Source organism: Muntiacus reevesi, chromosome 13 (genome assembly GCF_963930625.1).
Source record: "Muntiacus reevesi chromosome 13, mMunRee1.1, whole genome shotgun sequence".
Taxonomy (NCBI): domain Eukaryota; kingdom Metazoa; phylum Chordata; class Mammalia; order Artiodactyla; family Cervidae; genus Muntiacus; species Muntiacus reevesi.
The window spans coordinates 32,515,294-32,534,430 of record NC_089261.1 but is presented as its reverse complement, the minus strand read 5'-3'; the positions used below and the strand labels follow the sequence as shown (position 1 = coordinate 32,534,430).

The 19,137-nt window shown below is 47.1% G+C and overlaps 1 protein-coding gene across 5 annotated transcripts in view; it reads right to left on the bottom strand.

Annotated features, from left to right (window-relative positions):
• Positions 1-19,137, bottom strand: part of FNIP2 (folliculin interacting protein 2) — a 123,928-nt gene that overhangs the window by 36,610 nt on the left and 68,181 nt on the right. For 3 of the 5 annotated variants that reach the window (XM_065903842.1, XM_065903841.1, XM_065903840.1), the window contains 4 exons: positions 18,218-18,318; positions 17,964-18,053; positions 15,133-15,204; positions 4,464-4,593 (listed from right to left, as the gene is read on the bottom strand). In XM_065903842.1, coding sequence (XP_065759914.1) covers positions 4,464-4,593; positions 15,133-15,204; positions 17,964-18,053; positions 18,218-18,318 — 393 coding nt within the window. The remainder of the gene's footprint in view (positions 1-4,463; positions 4,594-15,132; positions 15,205-17,963; positions 18,054-18,217; positions 18,319-19,137) is intronic. The other 2 variants (XM_065903844.1, XM_065903843.1) reach the window with 1 other exon arrangement.

Genomic DNA, 19,137 nt, shown 5'->3' with positions numbered 1-19,137 from the left:
ATACTGTCACTCTGCTTATTTAACTTCTATGCAGAGTACACATCATGAGAAACGCTGGAAGAAGCACAAGCTGGAATCAAGATTGCCGGCAGAAACATCAATAACCTCAGATATGCAGATGACACCACCCTTATGGCAGAAAGTGAAGAACTAAAGAGCCTCTTGATGAAACTGAAAGAGGAGAGTGAAAAAGTTGGCTTAAAGCTCAACATTCAGAAAACTAAGATCATGGCATTCAGTCCCATCACTTCATGGGAAATAGATGGGGAGACAGTGGAAGCAGTGTCAGACTTTATTTTTTTGGGCTCCAAAATCACTGCAGATGGTGACTGCAGCCATGAAATTAAAAGACGCTTACACCTTGGAAGGAAAGTTATGACCAACCTAGATAGCATATTAAAAAGCAGAGACATTACTTTGTCAACAAAGGTCCGTCTGGTCAAGGCTATGGTTTTTCCAGTGGTCATGTATGGATGTGAGAGTTGGATGGTGAAGAAAGCTGAGCGCTGAAGAACTGATGCTTTTGAACTGTGGTGTTGGAGAAGACTCTTCAGAGTCCCTTGGACTGCAAGGAGATCCAACCAGTCCATCCTAAAGCAGATCAGTCCTGGGTGTTCACTGGAAGGACTGATACTGAAGCTGAAACTTTAATACTTTGGCCACCTCATTCAAAGAGTTGACTCATTAGAAAAGACCCTGATGCTGGGAGGGATTGGGGGCAGGAGGAGAAGGGGACAACAGAGGATGAGATGGCTGGATGGCATCACCGACTCGATGGACATGAGTTTGGGTAAACCCCAGGAATTGGTGATGGACAGGGAGTTGCGATTCATGGGGTCGCAAAGAGTCGGACATGACTGAGTGACTGAACTGAACTGAATACTGTAAATATGCTTTTAAGATCAATCAACATGATAGCATGCTTCAAAGTGTTTTTCAGCATTTAACTATGCACACAAATACTCTACCACAGCTTTACCGTCAGGGCACTAGGTGAGATACACAGTCCATTTTGCAAACATGGAAACTGAGGCAGAGTGACTGATGTGCTTCAGAACAGAAAGCTTTTCAACGACCACGCTGTAGTCAGAGCCCAGGGCTTCTGTCTGTTGGCCCTGGCTTATTGCTTGGACACGGAATACCCAGGGCTCTGGGCCTGGTCTGATCCATCTGCTGGGGTCACCCAGCTGGAGCACTGAGAGGGGTGGCTGGGAGCAATCACACAGCTGACAGGCCTTCAAGTCAAGGGAAGACTAAGCTACACACTGAATTTTTCTTCTTATAAAAAAAACCAAATAGAACTTTGCTGACACTTATGAACAGCATTTACATACGTTATGAATACTTCAAGATCCTAAATAAAGCCAAAACTCTACTATTTAAGTACATCTCAGTGACCCATAGCTGATCGCAGGACTGCTTAGTGTAACCGATTATGTCACTCTGAACTCATACTGAATCTTTGGATTACACTGGAACATATGAAATCACCATTTCTGTAGGTCAAAGAACAACTCATCAGCAACTCTGGTTACTTGTTTTATAATTCACGTCAACAGCCTTTCTGGGACATTATAATAGCTGCTTCTTCAGGGTTTCAACAGCCCCACTAAGGGGGGAAATCTCTGCAGCCTCTCTCCCCCAGCGCTCTGGCAGCCCCTCTGCATCAGCTGATAAACTGCCCCCTGATTCCCCCTGCCCTGTCTGCAGTCACCAAAGCTCCCCACATGGGATGGCAGGGCCCCACGGTACGGGTGTCCACAAGCAATCAACCCTATGGACTGTGAAGATCCTCCCTGGCCACCCTGAACTCTCTCTGGAATGAAGTCTTTGCTAAGCAATCGCATTTCTGGGACCCGCTGTTCTCTGGTCCAGCGTCAGAGACTAATCCCCGCTCCCACAAGGGTGCTGCCATAAGGGAGATGGGCGACACCCCTGCAGTTGAAGGATCTTAACAGGCAGTGATAGATGCTGAGTCCCTGCAGCTCGTCCGTCCTGGGTGCCAGACAGGACAAGCCCAGGGCCAGCCCAGGCTGTGCCCCCTCGCGGGGCTGCTCTCAGAAGGGCTGAAGCTCGAGGTAGCATTGAGTGGGTGCGACCTTGATCCCTGACTGTGTCACTTTTAACCTGCGATCTCTAAGTGCAGTCTGATGGGGTGATGACGCATGCACACGAGCATGCACACAGATGCCAGGCAGCTGAGCACCCGGGGAACTTGGGTGCCGGGCAGTCAGCCTGGGGTCAGGCACACACCCACACGACCAGAACCCAGGTGCCACGAGGTCCCAAGGCGGCAAGGCTGGGACCTGGGCCCAGACTGGTGGTGGCAGCAGGTCACGGCTGTGGGAGGGGGAAAGGGCTTGGGCAGACACAGTGGAGGCAGCTTGTCTGTCCATCATCAGAGCCCGCCCTTGTGGAGTCTGCACAAATACTCAGCTCTTTGTCCTGAGCCCCAGGGCAGTAAATTATCACAAAGAAGGGCCTACAGTGGACAATGCAGTAAAGTATTAATACATCAGGGACTTACTAGAGTTCTTCAAAGAGTTTGTAATCTCTCATTTTGAAAACTGCAGCAACATTGCCAAGCAAACACTCACAAGCACAGAAACAGAAATAAAGTGTAGAGATTGTTGCACTGGATAGAAAATACGCATTGCTTTCTAGATGAAGCTTTAGATGATGAAATTATTAATAAGGAAGCCCATTTTAAACTTAATCTTCCATGTAATTGACAACGTAGTATAGAATGCATAAACAGGCATTCTGAATTACACACAACCCACAAAGACACTTCTAATTTCTTGTAAGACCTCCGTAAGTTGCAGGAATTGGCAGAGGAAACATTAAAATAATCTTGCATAAATTTACATTTAAAATTGAATTCAGAGATACAAAATAGATATGTGTGAAGAATAAAATCTTTAGCAAAACTTCTCCATAAGAATTATTTGATTTAGATGTATTAAACTTTATATTTTTAAAGTTTATTAAAAATTTATCTCAATGTTGTTATAATCTATACAGCTCCAGTAACTGTTACAATAAACAAAATGAGCTTTCCCAAAATAAAAAATTATCAAAAATTATCTGCCATCTTGCATTTGAAAGGAGCAACTAACACTGCTTTCAATTATGCCAACTGAAATATAAATTATGATGACCTAAACAAATGAATCTGCAGAAAAGTGAGCCAGAAAAATCTTATGAATCAAGATATCATATGAAGTATTACTACTGGTTATATAAAATTACTGCACCAAAACATTTTTTTGCAATTTATAAGTTTATGTTAATAGTTACGGATCACTATTACTCCTATTATATTTTGAAAGTAAAATATTTTTAATATATTTATTTACATTTATTTATTTGGCTGTGCTGAGATTTAGTTGCGGCATGTGGGATCTAGTTCCCTGACCAGGCATTGAACCCAGGCCCCTTGCATTGGGAGTGAGCAGTCTTAACCACTGAACCACCAGGGAAGTCCTGAAAGTAAAATACTTTTAATGGAAAAGCCTTATACTCGTTTTATAGGTTGTTCTCAAAATGCCTAGAGCATAGTTTTTTAAAAAGACACATTAACATGTGATGTTAATTTTGGGAGAAAAGGGTGTTGGCAGCCTGATGCCCTCTACATATCTCAGCCCCCCATATCTCAGCCTGTTCTTTCAGGACCACTTCCATGAAGGTTCCCCAAGCCCCAAGACCTCCAGAAGGCTGCCTCTCTCTCCCGAGCTCCAAACACTACCCTCTCTAAGCGTTTATCTTCTTCATACCATTATTTACCTGTGCGTCTTCATGAACTTCTGAAATGCAGTTGTGCAGCTGACTCTTCATTCCCTCACAGATCCTATACGTGCTACTCACAACTCAACTTACTAAGTCAACTGACTGTCATCTGGCTTTTATGGGGACAACCATCTTCATTCCCTTTTAAGTTGTGGGTTGTATGAAGAAGAGATTGGAAGCTATTGATGTAATATCATCATAAGTCAAAAATGTACATTTTACAATGTAACTAAACTTTAGATCTGAAACCAACTGAAATAAAGGCAAAGGATATCTTGGTGCCATCTATATTCATAATCAAACTCGTGACTGTTTAAGTTTTACCAAAAAAAAAAAGAGTATGTCACCATTCTTGGGTTCATATATTTTCAAAGCCCGTACTGTGTCACCATAAGCCAAGATTTATTCCAGCCTCTCAGTTAACCAAGCTAGCCCCGGAGGGGAGCCAGTACAAACAGAGCACGTACTCACTTTAAATCAACACAGATCTCCCTGGATATGCCCAGTGTCCTTCCTAGACCCTCAACTTGTAAACTTCCAGGCTGAGCTGAAGCTGAGCGGAAAGTTTCCACCCTTTCCCAGGGACGGCAGTGAACGCAGCGTCTACGGGCACCCCCGGCCGCCCACCTGGGGCCCACCTGGGTGCCCCTCACAGCAAGGGGAACCCAGCTCACCTCCTGGGGATGATGCCGTTTTCCAAGCTTGTGGTCTGGCTCCGAAGCCAGCGGCGCTGGTAGCTGCTGGACGAGGAGGTGGAGGAGCTTGGAGACGGGAATGGTGTGATCAGAAGGCTGCTCAGGGAGGCTGCAAGAAGAAGATTGGAAAGTGAGAGCTGAACTCAAGGAGACTGCGTGAACCTACACAAAAGGCACAAGTCCAGGAACCTAACTGTTCGGGTTCTACAGGCCACACCCAGCAGGGGGAGACCAGCCTCCCCTCTGTACTCGAGAAAATATCCCATAAAAGGGGAAGTAAGTCAAAAGGAACAGGGACCACAGACAGAGCCTTGCATCCCTGACCAGACCTCACTTACAGACGCAAACAATTATTACTCATCCACTCAAGAGTGCAAACTGCAGATTTCTGATACAGTGTTCCACAGAACTCTTGCTGTTGCTGCTGGGTAACCAGTGCCCGACACAGCGTTCACTCACACACATTAACCTCTCTTGACCGCTTCTTCACTCTATATTCAGAGGTGGAATCCAGGCAGAAAGGCAGTTCTTCCACACAGCATTACTCTCCTGCACCCCCAGCCCCAAATACGTAGCATCTGCCCCCGGCCACTCCCTCGCTGTGAAAGAGGATTATGTGTGTGTGCCATGTGCTCAGTGGTGTCCAACTCTTTATAACCTCATGAACTGGGGTCCATTAGGCTCCTCGGCCCATGGAATTTTCTAAGCAAGAATACTAGAGTGGGTTGCCATTTCCTCCTCCAGGGGATTTTTCCAATCCAAGGCCTGAACGCAGGTCTCCTGCACCTCCTGCATTGGCCAGGTGGATTCTTTACCACTAGCGCCACCTGGGAAGTCTTGTGAAAGTGGAACAGCTAGTCCTAAATGTTTTTTCCACTTGGACTACTTATTTGCCCCGAGCCGCTTTGCTTCTTCCTGTTATGTAATATCAGTGCCTCCCTAAAGGAGCCACATACAACCTGACTGGTCCCCCTCAGGGCAGGCAAAAGGGCTTCTTCCAAACCTCGGCTGCTGGGCGGAGCTCTGTGGGTTTGGAACGATGGAGAAGGCAGACTTTTTCTCCTTTTACCTCCCCAAGTTACTGGGTCAGGTAGAGAAGGGAATGGAATGTGACAGGCAGCCAGTCGACATTTTCAGACACAGGTACTGACTTCACTAAGCACAGTATACCATGCTCATGGACACCGCTGGAAGGCAGCTTCTCCACAGAAGCTATCATGTTCTTATTTATACTTTTACAGGCAGATGGAAGTAGGCTGAGTACCCAGTGTGAGTTCTGAAATCCTGCAAGGGTTGCCTGGCTGCGCATCCAGCATCTGCAATGTGCCAGGCACTGTGCAGCGTATGGTGGCCCCACATGGAGCTGACGGCTGCAAGACCAGAGAACCCCCAGCCTCAAGGGTGAGAAGCTAACAATCTAGGTTTCCTTGTCCACAGCAGAGGTGCTGTGAGCATCCATGAGATGCTCTTCTTCTGATCTAGTCAACATGCACAGGAAAGGTAGAGCTTATTCATCTGTGGATCCCTTGTATCTAGGATGTGCCTGGGACACAATGGACAATTAACAAAGGCTTGCTGAACATATGGCACTTCTGCACTGAAGGGCTGCCAGGTGAGGCTGGCCTGATTTCAGCCTTGAGGCTGGACTTACACCTCCAAAATGAAATCCCCATTTCAAGTATCAGAGAGTAGGTAACTCTACTGAGAATTCTGACGGGAGATAGAGTTTTTCCTCAAAGTCACAGAATACTACTTAATTAAAAAAAATTCTACTTAGACGTGTCTGCCCCATCCCCAAGTTCTCAAAATCCCCTATAAGATCCAGAAGATCCTCGTTCACTATTCCCAAATCTCAGGGTCCCTGGTCTTATGCTGAGCACATCAGCTTCTTCCTGGCAGGCGGAGGACACCACTGAGATGCAGCACTTGTATAATAAGTACTTGCCCCCACCCTGTCACAAAAGCAGGACGGGATGAGCCGAGGACCGCTTTCTTCTGGAAGTCACGCTCACGCTGTGTGCTCAGTTGTGCCGACTCTCTGTGACCCCATGGAGCCCGTCAGTCTCCTCTGTCCACGGGATTCTCCAGGCAGGAACGCTGGGGTGGGTTGCCATACCCTCCTCCATGGATGTTCCTGTCCCAGGAATCAAACCCAAGTCGCCTGCGTCTCCTGCATTAGCAGGCAGATTCTTTATGACTGCACCACCTGGGAAACCCTCTAGAAGTCCTACAGCTGCGTGATTCTTCTGTTCCGTAGAGGAGGAGTAAGACCCAGGCTCTTCTTCAAATCCCAGCTCTGCGGCTCACTGGCTGGGCCACCTGGGTGGTTCACTTAACCTGTCAGCTTTCTCATCCATAAAACGGGAGCAGTAAGGGACCACACCTCAGTCTGTTTTGTGAGAGCTGCAACCTGCTGGTGGGTTATAAATTATTTAGCAGATCAAACTTCGTGTTTTAAAAAAGAAGCAAGAATGAAAATAGAGTAGAGGGCAGTGCTAACACTAATTCATGACACTTTTGTCTGTCATATATAAAGATATTTGTTACTGGATCATGATGTGAAATGCATTAGCGTGGGCGGCAAACAAAAAAGAACTTTAAAAACCACTGACATATTTCACACAGTTCCTGTGAGGATTAAACAAATCAATACATGTAAAACACTCAGCCCAGTGCCCAAACAGTAAATGTTACCTATTCACTCTCTGACAATTCTTGGAAGAGGCGGGCCATGTAAGACATTTCAGAGAACTACTAAAAGGTCATTAATTCTGAATAGTTAATTGTGAAAAGAACTGAGAACTTGTAATAGAGACATGAAAAAGAAAGGCAAAAAATTAAAATAATAAAAACCAAGGAGGATGTTCCCTTTATCTGTACTATAGAATGCTGAATAATAATTTTGATGAAAACATAAGCTGAAGAGCTAGCTGAGCATTCTCCAACATTTCTTGAAAAATATTTTGGGGCCTTCCCTGGTGATCCAGTGGCTAAGACTCTGTGCTCCCAAATGCAGAGGGCCCAGATTCAAACCCTGGTCAGGGAGCTAGATTCCACATGCCACAGCTAAGAGTTCACATGCTGCTACTCAAGATTCCATGTGCCACAACTTAAAAAAAAAAAATCTCGAGTACCACAATTACCAAATTAATAAAATTAGCCAAATTAATAAAATATTTTTAAATGCATTTTGACATCACATAGTAAGATTTTTATGCAAAAGTTCTGTAGTGTATGTAGTCAATCATGCATGCACGCTGCGTTGTTTCAGTCATATCTGACTCTGTGCGACCCCATGGACTGTGGCCCACCAGGCTCCTCCATCCATGGGATTCTCCAGGCAAGAATACTGGAGTGGGTTGCCATTTCCTTCTCCAGGGGATTTTTCCAACCAAGGGATCAAACTGGCATCTCCTGGGTCTCCTGCATCGGCTAGTGGAGTGTTTACCACCAGTGCCACCTGGGAAGCCCGTAGTCAGTCATACACTTTAGCAAATGATACAGCTACAACTCTCAGACACAAGAACAAGCCTCATTCTGCCATGTAACCTATTGTCATTTTCATGAGAAAAGGATGGATTCAATCTCCATTTAGTGCATGTGGCTATGGGCTGGGCCATGGTCTGCAAGGGAGTGCAGCCTGGATGCTGCTGGGGCGCGGGCCCCCATCCCCAGGGCTGCGTGGGCTTCCCTGGCTGGCTCACTCACTTCACTGCGGGCCTGGCATCTCCAGGACACCACGAGCCTCTGCACAGGGGTTCCATGGGACAGGTCCCAGCCCACACCATGCTTCCTGTCAGCTCCACAAGCTGGGTAGAGAAATTCTCCAGTTGGTGCCTCGGTTGTAAAACGTGCAACTTTCAGTTAAATTATTCACAGCCTCGGCTTCAGCTTTAAAAGTGCTATGTCTAACACTTCTTAATATTTTTAGTATCACTCTTTTTAGAATACTTTTATAATTAGCACAAATGTTAATGCACACAGACTGCAAAGATTTTTGGAGTTTCGCACATGAATAAGAAAACAATTTATGCTTGCATCCCGGCCCTCCTGACAGAGGTGGGCTCTTCAACAAGTGTCTATTTATTCCTACAGAAATTAGCAGTAAGAAAAAAGAATACATCTACAGGCTTAAAAATGTCAACAGCTGGCTCTTCTTGACCTGTGTTGTTCAAGATAAGCATTCAGCTTTCTCTGGAAATACATGTGCTATTTGGAGAGCTTACTGTATTGATACTCTGACAAAATCTGGATTCAAAGGGACAACGCCCTGAAACTCTTAAATCCATCTGCTCAACTTTGACTGAGCACCTACTAAGTGCCTGGCACCACCTGGGCCTGGGGCAGAAAGTTACAGCACAGAGATGTTTTAACAAGCTCTGTCCTTAACAAGTCTGTATGCATGGAATAAATAAACAAGACGACATCAGACAGTGTTAAGTTCACATGATTTTCTTTAAGCAACCAGGACAAAGGTTTATTCTCCAGTCAGTGGTCGGAGAACACTGTTGTGAAAATGGTACACCTCAACTAAAACTAAAATCCAGCAAGAGCCAGTCATGGAAAGGGCACATCAGATGTTCCCCAGGAAAATGACTAGATCATCTGAGTGTGTCTCTTTAAAAAAATATGTACGTACTCCTCCTCGTATATATGGGGAACATGTAGAATGGCAATTCACTCCAGTATTCTTGCCTAGAGAAACCCATGGACATAGAAGCCTGGCAGGCTCCAGTCCATGGGATCAAAAAGAGTCAGACACAACTGAGTGACTAACACTTTCACACTTTTATTTTGATGGTGGAAGTGATGATGGTGGTGGTGATGGTGATGATGGTAGTGATGGTTGTGGTAATGATAGTGGTGGTGGTCGTGATGATGGCAGTGGTGATGATGGTGGTGGTGGTGGTGATGGTACTGGTGGTGATGGTGGCGGTGGTGGTCATGATGGTGGTGGTGATGGTTATGGTGATGGCAGAAGTGTGGCTCTGAGAACAAACCCTTTCTCTCAATTTGATACAGAGGGTACTACATCTAAAACAGTACACAACAACAGCTTTTGTTGACTGTAACACTAATGATACTTCTCTTAAGAGTTTCTGCTTATTAAACACTTGAAAAATATAAAGTTCTTTAAAGTTCAGCAGTTGTGCTTCTAATCACAGAAAAGAGTTGAAGCACTTAAAAGGTCAATTATTGTCTGATAGGAAGATGTCTTTTTTAATAAACCAAACAAGTTAATTGGCAAATCAAATTCTGATTAACACATTTTCGCTCCCAAACCAAAGAATTACTTTAAGACTACATAGGGTCCCTCAAAAGCACCACAGGTAACTTTTCAGTTTTAATAAAATTTCTTTAAAACCCGCTGAATAAAAAGACAATGTTCTTCCCATCAGGATTTCAAAATATACCAATTTTTAAAAATAGTCTTCAGGGGACTTCCCTAGTGGTCCATAGGTTAAGTCCCCATGCTCCCATTGCAGGGAACATGGATGCCATCCCTGGTCAGGGATCTAAATTCCCACATGTCACACAGTGTGGCCGAAAAAAGCAAGAAAAAGAAAAGAAAAATAGACTTCATTTTTAGAGAAGCTTCAGGTTCACCACAAAATGGGAGTGGAAGGTGCAGAGGTTCCCCACGTACCCGCTGCTCCTCTCATGCACAGCCTTCCCCAAGAGCAGCATCCCCACCAGAGGGCACGTCTGCTATGACTGACCGCCCAGAGTCCATGGCTTCAGGGGGGTTCACTCCTGGGTACACATTCCATGCCGTCTGGACAAATAATGACACGCGCCCACCACTACAGCACCACAATCCTAGCTTCACTGTCCTCCCCCATCTACCCCCGCCCAAGCCCTGACAACCACCGTCCCTTTACTGTCTCCATGGCTCTGTCATTTCCACGACATCACACGGGGATTCTCACACAGCACACCATCACATCAGCCTTTCCCGACTGCCTTCGTTCACTTGGTCATGAGCTTTTAGGTTTGCCGCTGTCCTTTCATGGCTTCATAGCTCACTTCTCTTTAGCATGAAAAATATTTGACCAAAAATACCTTACATTTTAATCCCTCATCTAGGATATAAATTCTAGCCTAGCCCTGGTGAACTACTCACTCTATATTTATATGCCAAGTTATTTAACTTTCCCATGTCTTTTTAGCCATAGTCTGAACTCTAAGAACGAAATCTACCAAGGATTTTGGAAAGCATAAACATTTTCTTGGTCCTTTGCTCTTCCACACAAATGAAAGTGATTTTGCCCAACTTCACAAGGGATTTTAATTGAAATTACACTGAATTTGCATATTTATTTGTGGAACTCGATCTCTCTCTCTCTCCAGATAATATATATGCATTCCTCTAACAACGATTTAAAAATTTCTCCCTGACAGTATCACACATCTTTTCTCAGAAATATTCTTAGATCTCTTGTAGTTTTGGCTGCAGTGTGCATTACTTGTTGATTCTAATTTTTCTTAAACAGGTATAGATGAATACAAGTCTAGAAAGGAAAGACCTAATGTGAAAGAACTGACAGATTTGTGAAGAGAAATGTCTATTCTTGGAGCACGCCAAGGGTCTGGCCTGAAATACAAGAAGCACAAAGAACTGAAGAACCTGAGCTCCGTCCAAGCCGCAGTATAGATGGTCAAGCCCGAATCAGCGCTGTCCTTCCAAGCCCTCCTCTTAACCTCAACTGTGCCAAGCTGGCCCAACTGTGATAACTAGCGGAATGAGTGAGTTCTCCAACAACAGAGGGCCCTCCCGGAGTTGAAACCCAGACGGCGCTTTGCGTTCCCAGGGCACACTGCACAAGGAGCATGTGGTCAGAGTCCAGACCCGCCCCTCCTGTGACATCGGCCTGCAGGGGGCGCGCAGACCCCTGGTGACTTTCTGCCGGGGAACTGCACCCAGTCCTCTCAGACTCCTCATCCCAGATCAGGCTCCTCTCTATGGAGGATGACTTAAAAAGAAAAAAAAAGAGGCTTTTTTTCCTTCCGGTGTGATGTGTGATGTTCAGAGTTTGGGGCAGCTGTCAGAAAGCCAGTTCATCATGAGGGTGAGCCGGTGTCTGCTGTGATCTCGGAGCTTCTGCTGCCTGGCACGTGCAGCTGCAGATATTCCCCACGTTCCCAAGGTGTCGGCCTCGGAAACCTTAGATGTGAGTGGACATCTGTGAGACTGAAGGTCAGAGGAGCTGCATACGAGCACTGCACTCCAGTGTACAAAGGCGTTTCCCAAGGAGGGCAGACGCTGGTGTGTGTGGCCTGCAGTGAATCCGTCACCTAAATGCAGGGCAGGCAGGGGAGCCCGGTATCTCGCTGTCGGAGGGTGGCATGCAGATAAGCCAGGTGGGGAGGGTGGGATGGTCCCTGTGCTCATGAATAACGGGCAGCAGAGAAACCAGCACCAACTCACATTTAACTAAACACAGGTGCAGGCAACACAGACAGCAGTATGTACAGAGCCACGGATACACACAGAACACAAAGCAACCAAGATCAAAGATCCCGAGTGCCGCAACTAACTGCCGGCACAGCCAAAAAAATATTTTTCAAAAATGACTTTCTACCTCTGTGACCCTTCTTCCTAAAACCCAGAACCCCAGTCTAGTCACGTGAGTAACATCAAACAAATTCTAACAACTGACATTCTACACAATACCTGACCACTAGTTCTTGAAACCATCAAGGTCGCCAAAACAAAGTCTGAGAAACTGCCAGAGTGGAGTGGAGCCAAGTGGACATGACAACTATTAATAAACACGCCACCTTATTAACCAAGATGTTACTAACAGGGAGGCTTGTGCAAGGTACATTGATGCTCCCTACTATCATCTCAACTGCTCTGCAAATCTACAACTGTTCTAAAAAATAGAAGTCTATTTAACAATATTTTCCCCATCTCTCAACTAGTAAGACAGGAAGTTACAAATTAAGGGAAAAAGAAAAAACAATTGTCATTAATTTTCCACGTCTTCTCCTGCTGATTGAGGTCAAACAGTGGGAGTCCCCGCTCTGCTTCAGGACGCATACGTGGTCCCACATGGTGTGGGTGACGAGGAGTAGAGGCCTGGGGAGCAAAAGAGGCCTCAGTGGAGGGAGACCCATCCTGGTGACTTCGAAGCGGCTCCCAGAAGGAAGGAAAGCAGAAGGCCCCTCCAGCCCCACGTCTGGCATCCCCGCAACAGGAGGCTGGGACCCTCAAAGGAGAGGTGCCTGGTTCACGAGCTGAATCACCAGGGCAGTCAGAGTTCACGTTTGCACCAGGTTCACATCTGCCTCCTCCTCCCGAGAAAATGCCCAGATGCAGCTGCTATGGACCTGTCACTTCAATGCACATTCAGCCCCTCAACGTTCCTGCTTCTCTGAGGCCAAAACAGACTCATCTAAGGAGTGATTTAGAGTCAGAGGACTACCAAACCTAGGGGTATTCTGAGGTGCGCAACGTGAACCTTCACACCAAACACATGATAAACCGAGAAGCTGCCCAGGAACACCCAAACTTCCGCCTAAGGTGCCAGCTTACTGTTGGCACCAACTCCCCCCAGTCTCTCTAGTCTTTTCTGGAACAAGAGGGAGCAGAAACAGACACGTAAGAGAAAGTTACAGTGGGAACCCTGTGACCTCAGGGCTCAGAGCAGGACTCGGTCAAATACTGGTCATGTTTGGGCAAAGAGTGTTCACTACACAAAGGTGTGCACGCATACGTGCTAAGTCGCCTCAGTTGTGTCCAACTCTTTGGGACCCTATGGACTGTCCAAGCTCCTCTGTCCATGGGATTCTCCAGGCAAGAATACTGCAGCGGGTTGCCATGCCCTCCTCCAGGTTATCTTCCTGACCAGGGACTGAACCCGTGTCATTTACATCTCCTGCATTGGCAGGTGGGTTCTTTACCACTAGTGCCACCTGGGTGGTCACCACATAAAGACAAATACACCAAGTTCTATGAGCTGCTAAGGCAGCAACTGGGATGGAGCATGGCCTTGCTCCTACTGTGCTTCCCGCTCCTTTTGGCCTGGAGACTCAACCAAGGCAGAGCCAGCCCCAGCCAGGCCTGACTGGAGAGGCTCCGGGGCTGGACTCTGGGACACCAAGGCCACCACACCGCACACTCTCAGCCTCCAGTGGCTGCTGGATGGATGTGACTCAAAGACCTTCCTGCAGGGTGGATGCTGATCGCGCCCCGTATGGATGGAGATCATCCCAGGCCCCGTGGAACACAGAGTCAGATGATCCTCTTACCACTCCACAAGCGGTGTATCCCAGGTTTTACGTTTATGTAAAAACTGCTACAAATGAAAACAACACAGGTCTAACTAATGGCAGTTACACCTCTGACCAAGTTTACCTAAGATGGGATCAGGGAACCCAAAGTGAATCAGCTCACTGAAACCAATCATACACGGAATGTTGTGTACTTTTCATCACGTGACATATATTAACCAAACAGGTGGACTCACAAATTCCATCTCACCTGGCAGTGAACCTGGAAGCAGAGCGATCCCGAGCAGAGTGAAGGGCTTGGCACCACATGGAAGGGACCGGAGGGAAACAGAAATGACTTAAGGCAAGCCCAGCCTAGACTCAGCACAATGAGCGCCAACCGGCCACAGTAGGTGCCCCGAGTTTGCTGTGGGCACAGCATACACACCCCTGAACCCTCCAATTCCACATCATTCACACACCACCTTTCTTTCACTGCAAGGATCTCTGATCTGAACCACAAATCAAAATCAACAGCAGTATCAGGTATAAGAGCAGAAACCAAGATCTCTTAAAAGTAGTCTCGGCAAAGTTTAAGGCTTTGAGACAGGCTGCGACCCAGGACCTCTGCTGTAAGGCCTGGGCCTGGACAAATGTCTCAACGGATTCAAAGAAATTAGAAGAGGCTAAAAGTAACTGCCTGCATGTGCAGTTGGGGCAAGTTATGGACAAAAGACACAAAAAGACCAAAAAATCTAACTGTAACTTCTGAAGATCCAGGAACAAAAGCAGAGTGTTGGGAGTAAAAGCAGGGTACTGTGCATGCCCTCTGCACATACCACCACCTAAGGGGTGGGGAGACCACCTAAACCATCCCTCCAGCCTGATCCCTGGCTGCACTCCTACCCTCACCCCATGAAAGGAACCAGCTCAGCTCACTCCTCTCTCCTCTCCAGGAGTAAGCTAGGGCACCTGTTACTTGATCTCGCTACCCTCTGCTGCAGCAGGGGCCTAATAAAGCCTTGTCTGAATTCTGTGTCTGGTCTCTTGTCAATTTCTACTGATTAAGGAGGTCAAGAACCCTGGTCAGTAACAGCCTGACACAAGGAGAAAAGGCACCGGAGATAAAATCTAGAGCAGTACGTCTGCAGGACAGAAGGAGTGAAAGGGTAGCAGGCAGCCCTGCCACGGTCACGGTCAGAGTGACACCCACAGACACTGGCCCTCCCCTGATCTGATCCTCAGCACTCAGCAAGCAGCGACCACTGGCTCAGAGAGGCGTCTCTCTTCTTAGAGGGACATTTCTCAGTGTGCGTTCAGCGCCAGGGCTCATCCTGGTGCACACATCACGCTTGCACACTGCCCCTGAAGGCCCAGAGCTCAGAGTGCTCACCCCACGGGCGAGGCCAAACAGGAGGAGAAGCACACATACCTGACCGAGCGATGCCGCTGTCCCTGTCTTCGTTCTGTCCTCTGCTCGGCATATCAACCGGGGTGCTGTGTGCTGTGGGAGGCAAGGAAACCTGGTCACCCAGCCATTCAAATCAACCGCGCTCGTTCTATGGTGGCTAGTGAGGACCAGCGTGAGCGTACATAGAGAGGAACAAGAAGGCAGAATTCAGAGCAGCAAAGATGGAGATGGGGGAGGAAGAGGAGAAGGGGAGAAGGAGAGAGGGAAGAGGGGAGTAGGGGGGAGGAGACAGGGGAGGAGGAGGGGGGAAGAGGAAAGTAGGGGGAGGAGAGGGGGAGGAGGAGGAGGGGAAGAGGAGAGTAGGGGGGAGGAGGGGGGAGGTGGAGAGGGGGAAGAGGAGAGTAGGGGGGAGGAGACAGGGGAGGAGGAGGGGGGAAGAGGAAAGTAGGGGGAGGAGAGGGGGAGGAGGAGGAGGGGAAGAGGAGAGTAGGGGGGAGGAGGAGGGGGGAGGAGGAGAGGGGGAAGAGGAGAGTAGGGGAGAGGAGAGCGGGGAGGACGAGAGGGGGGAGGACGAGAGGGGGAAGGGGAGAGTAGGGGGGAGGAGAGGGGGGAGGAAGAGAGGGGGAAGAGGAGAGTGGGGGGGGAGACGGGGGAAGAGAAGAGTAGTGGGGAGGAGACGGGGGAGGAGGAGAGGGGGAGGAGGAGAGTAGTGGGGAGGAAGAGAGGGGGAAGAGGAGAGTAGGGGGGAGGAGGAGAGTAGTGGGGAGGAGACAGGGGAGGAGGGGAGGAGGAGAGTAGTGGGGAGGAGAGGGGGGAGGAGGAGAGGGGGAGGAAGAGAGTAGTGGGGAGGAGAGGGGGGAGGAGGAGAGGGGGAGGAGGAGAGTAGTGGGGAGGAGACGGGGGAGGAGGAGAGGGGGAGGAAGAGAGTAGTGGGGAGGAGAGGGGGGAGGAGGAGAGGGGAAAGAGGAGAGTAGGGGGGAGGAGACAGGGGAGGAGGAGAGGGGGAGGAGGAGAGTAGTGGGGAGGAGACGGGGAGGAGGAGGGGGGAAGAGGAGAGTAGGGGGAAGGAGAGGGAGGAGGAGGAGAGTAGGGGGGAGGAGACGGGGGAGGAGGAGGGGGAAGAGGAGAGTAGGGGGGAGGAGGGCAGGAGGAGAAAGGGTGAGGAAGAGAGAAGGGAAGAGGAGACAGGAGGTGGGGGGGGTGGGGGGGAGCAGGAGAAAAGAGGGGGAGGAAAAGAGAGGAGAGGAGGAGAGTCGGGGGGAGAAGAGGGAGGAGGAGGGGAGAGGAGGAGAGAGGAGCAGGGGGAGGAGGCAGGATCAGGTGCCTGTCCCTACTGCAGCCCAGAGACTTTTCTGATACTCACCTCTAACTGAACCATAAACTATGTGGGCACTTGATACAATGAACCGCATCCTGCAGTAGATACTTTGAGGCATTTTCCTCATTAGTAGATTTTAAATAGTATTTAAGTGTTTTCACCATATTAGAAGGTATTTCAAAATATTAAGAAACTTCAAAATGTTTTATAATCAGTTTTAGTAACAACCATAGGCAAGCTAGAGAACTACGTGAAAACCAGTTCATAAATTTGAAAAATGTTTCTCTGTTTTATAACCCATTCTCTTGGAAGATAGAAAACACATATTTATCTTCAATTATTTTTTCCTCCACCTCTTTTCCATACATACCTAGATTCAGAATTATTGTAGACTTGCTTAGAAGATGCTCTATTTTATACATAGTATCAGTAGTAAAATAGATAACTAATGAGAACCTACTGTATACACTAGGCACTCTGCTCAGTGCTCTGTGGTGACCTAAACGGGAAGGGAATCCAGAAAAGAGGTGATATATGTACACGTAAAGCTGCTTCACTTTGCTGAACAGTAAAAACGAGCACTACATTGTAAAGCAACAATACTCCAAAAAAATTTAACAAAAAAAAGAAAACACTGTAAAGGATTACAGACTTCTAGGAATGCTTCAGATCGCTCTTAACTGTCTCCTTATTGAGCTAGAAGGCAGCTGACACGTGGCGACAGATAGCTTTACAGTGCACAAGGTTGCCCTGCCTCAGTGTTATATTTGCCAGCTCTTTTGTGAAGCATGTTTATTTTCACAATTTTAAGGACAGTGTATAAACAAACATGTTCTCCTCACTCTGAAGTAGGTAGGAGAGCGTCTGTCAGTTAACTAGGGTGCTTAGCATATTCTGGGCTACAAAGAAAAATGGAATGAAGCATACCATTTGCCATAAACACAACCTTTAAAGTTAGCAGTGAAGACTTCCACACTTGTTAATCATGCCAGCCTACAGCAGATAGCAGACAGCCTCAGCTAGAAGACCAGGTTCTGCTCAGAGTGTACCTACCCAGAGAGGCGGAGACAATCACACCTGTAAAGAAGCTGGAAAATGCATTTGAGCTACTTAAGTGCCAGAAAGAGAGAGAAAGTGAGTGAGGCTGGTCTTCCATGCTGTTGTTAGAGTGACTTTTAAAGAGACTGTGCAGCTAAGGATGCAGGTGAAAAGTGGACTAAAGATGCCACAGTAAAGAGAGACAGTTCACAGCAGCAGAAGAGGCCAAGGAAGATCAGAAGACATTATCCTCTTAGAAATATGAAGGGCTCATTTTGGATCAAAATCAGCTTACACTGGGGTATTAAGGGAGACTTTTACAATAAGGGTTCATGGGTGGAAGTTTCAGAACATGGGGAACTTGGCAGCATTTGGAACTAATTATCTTAAGAGCCCCTTGGATTTCTAGAGGTGCCAAACAGGATTTGTTTCCAAGAACCTGCCCAGGATTTATTAATGTGTGCAGGTCACACCGTGCTCAGCATTCCACACAAACCTGCAAAGAAAGAGGCACTGCGGCTGAGCCGGAGAGGTCCTCCCTCGGCCGCCCCTGGGGGCAGCTTGCCGCCGCATCCCTGCAGCGCACCTGCGGCGGAGACAACACGGGGGCGGACAAGGTACACACAGAAATAAACACAGATTAAAGATACTGCCAGAACAAAACAACACCGCAAACTCAAAAGAAAGCAAAACGCACACCCGCAGCAGGGGGGCCCAGAAAGCAAGACCCGTCTACGCGGTGGAGTTTACCTAGGTTACTTCCGGTCCGACAGGGACCCAGGTTATTCTGATTTGTGTTCAGTTTCCCCAGGTTAGGATCTTGGTTGATGTATTCGAAGCTGTCTTGCAAGCTAAGTCCAGAAGGGGATGGAAGGGAGAGACAGGAGAGAAACATCAAGAGATGAATACAGCTGCTTGCTAACAGACTCTCAGGTACAAGACAATCCACCAGTTGGTCAGATTTTTCTTTATAAATTAATAAAGTTTCACATATACTAGAGGGAATTAATCTTCAGGGGAATTTGTTAGACGACAAGAAAGGTTCTGGGAGGTAGTTCAACCTATAAAACTAAATGACACATTCCAAACATTTACAATCCAAATATACAATTTCACATTATATAACGGGGAATAAGAAACTCTAAAATCTTGTTTTGGTGATTAAGACCAAGGCTAATGCTATTTATTTCAAGGGTAATTTTACATAAACCTTCAAAATGAAATTCATTTTAACTCTTAGTTAACATCCATGAGAAATTCGGCAGCCTCTTTCAGGAGGACCATATAATGGAAATTATGATTTTTACAGGAGTCTGATTCCACAACTTCTAAAAAGTTAGAATTACTCATAAATAAACATGTGAGAGGGCTTCCCTGGTGGCTCAGATGGTAAAGAATCTGTCTGCAATGCAAAAGACCCAGGATCTATCCCTGGATTGGGAAGACACCCTGGAGAAGGGAATGGCAACCCACTCCAGTATTCCTGCCTGGAGAATTCTATGGACAGATGAGCCTAATGGGCTACAATCCTTGGGGTCATAAAGACTCAGATATGACTGAGTGACTAACGCAACAACATAGGTGTGAGAAAAGCAGATTTTAATAATTTATTGTATTTAGTAAGAAGTGAAATAAAAAAGATTTTGAGGATAAAATAACATAATGAGGCA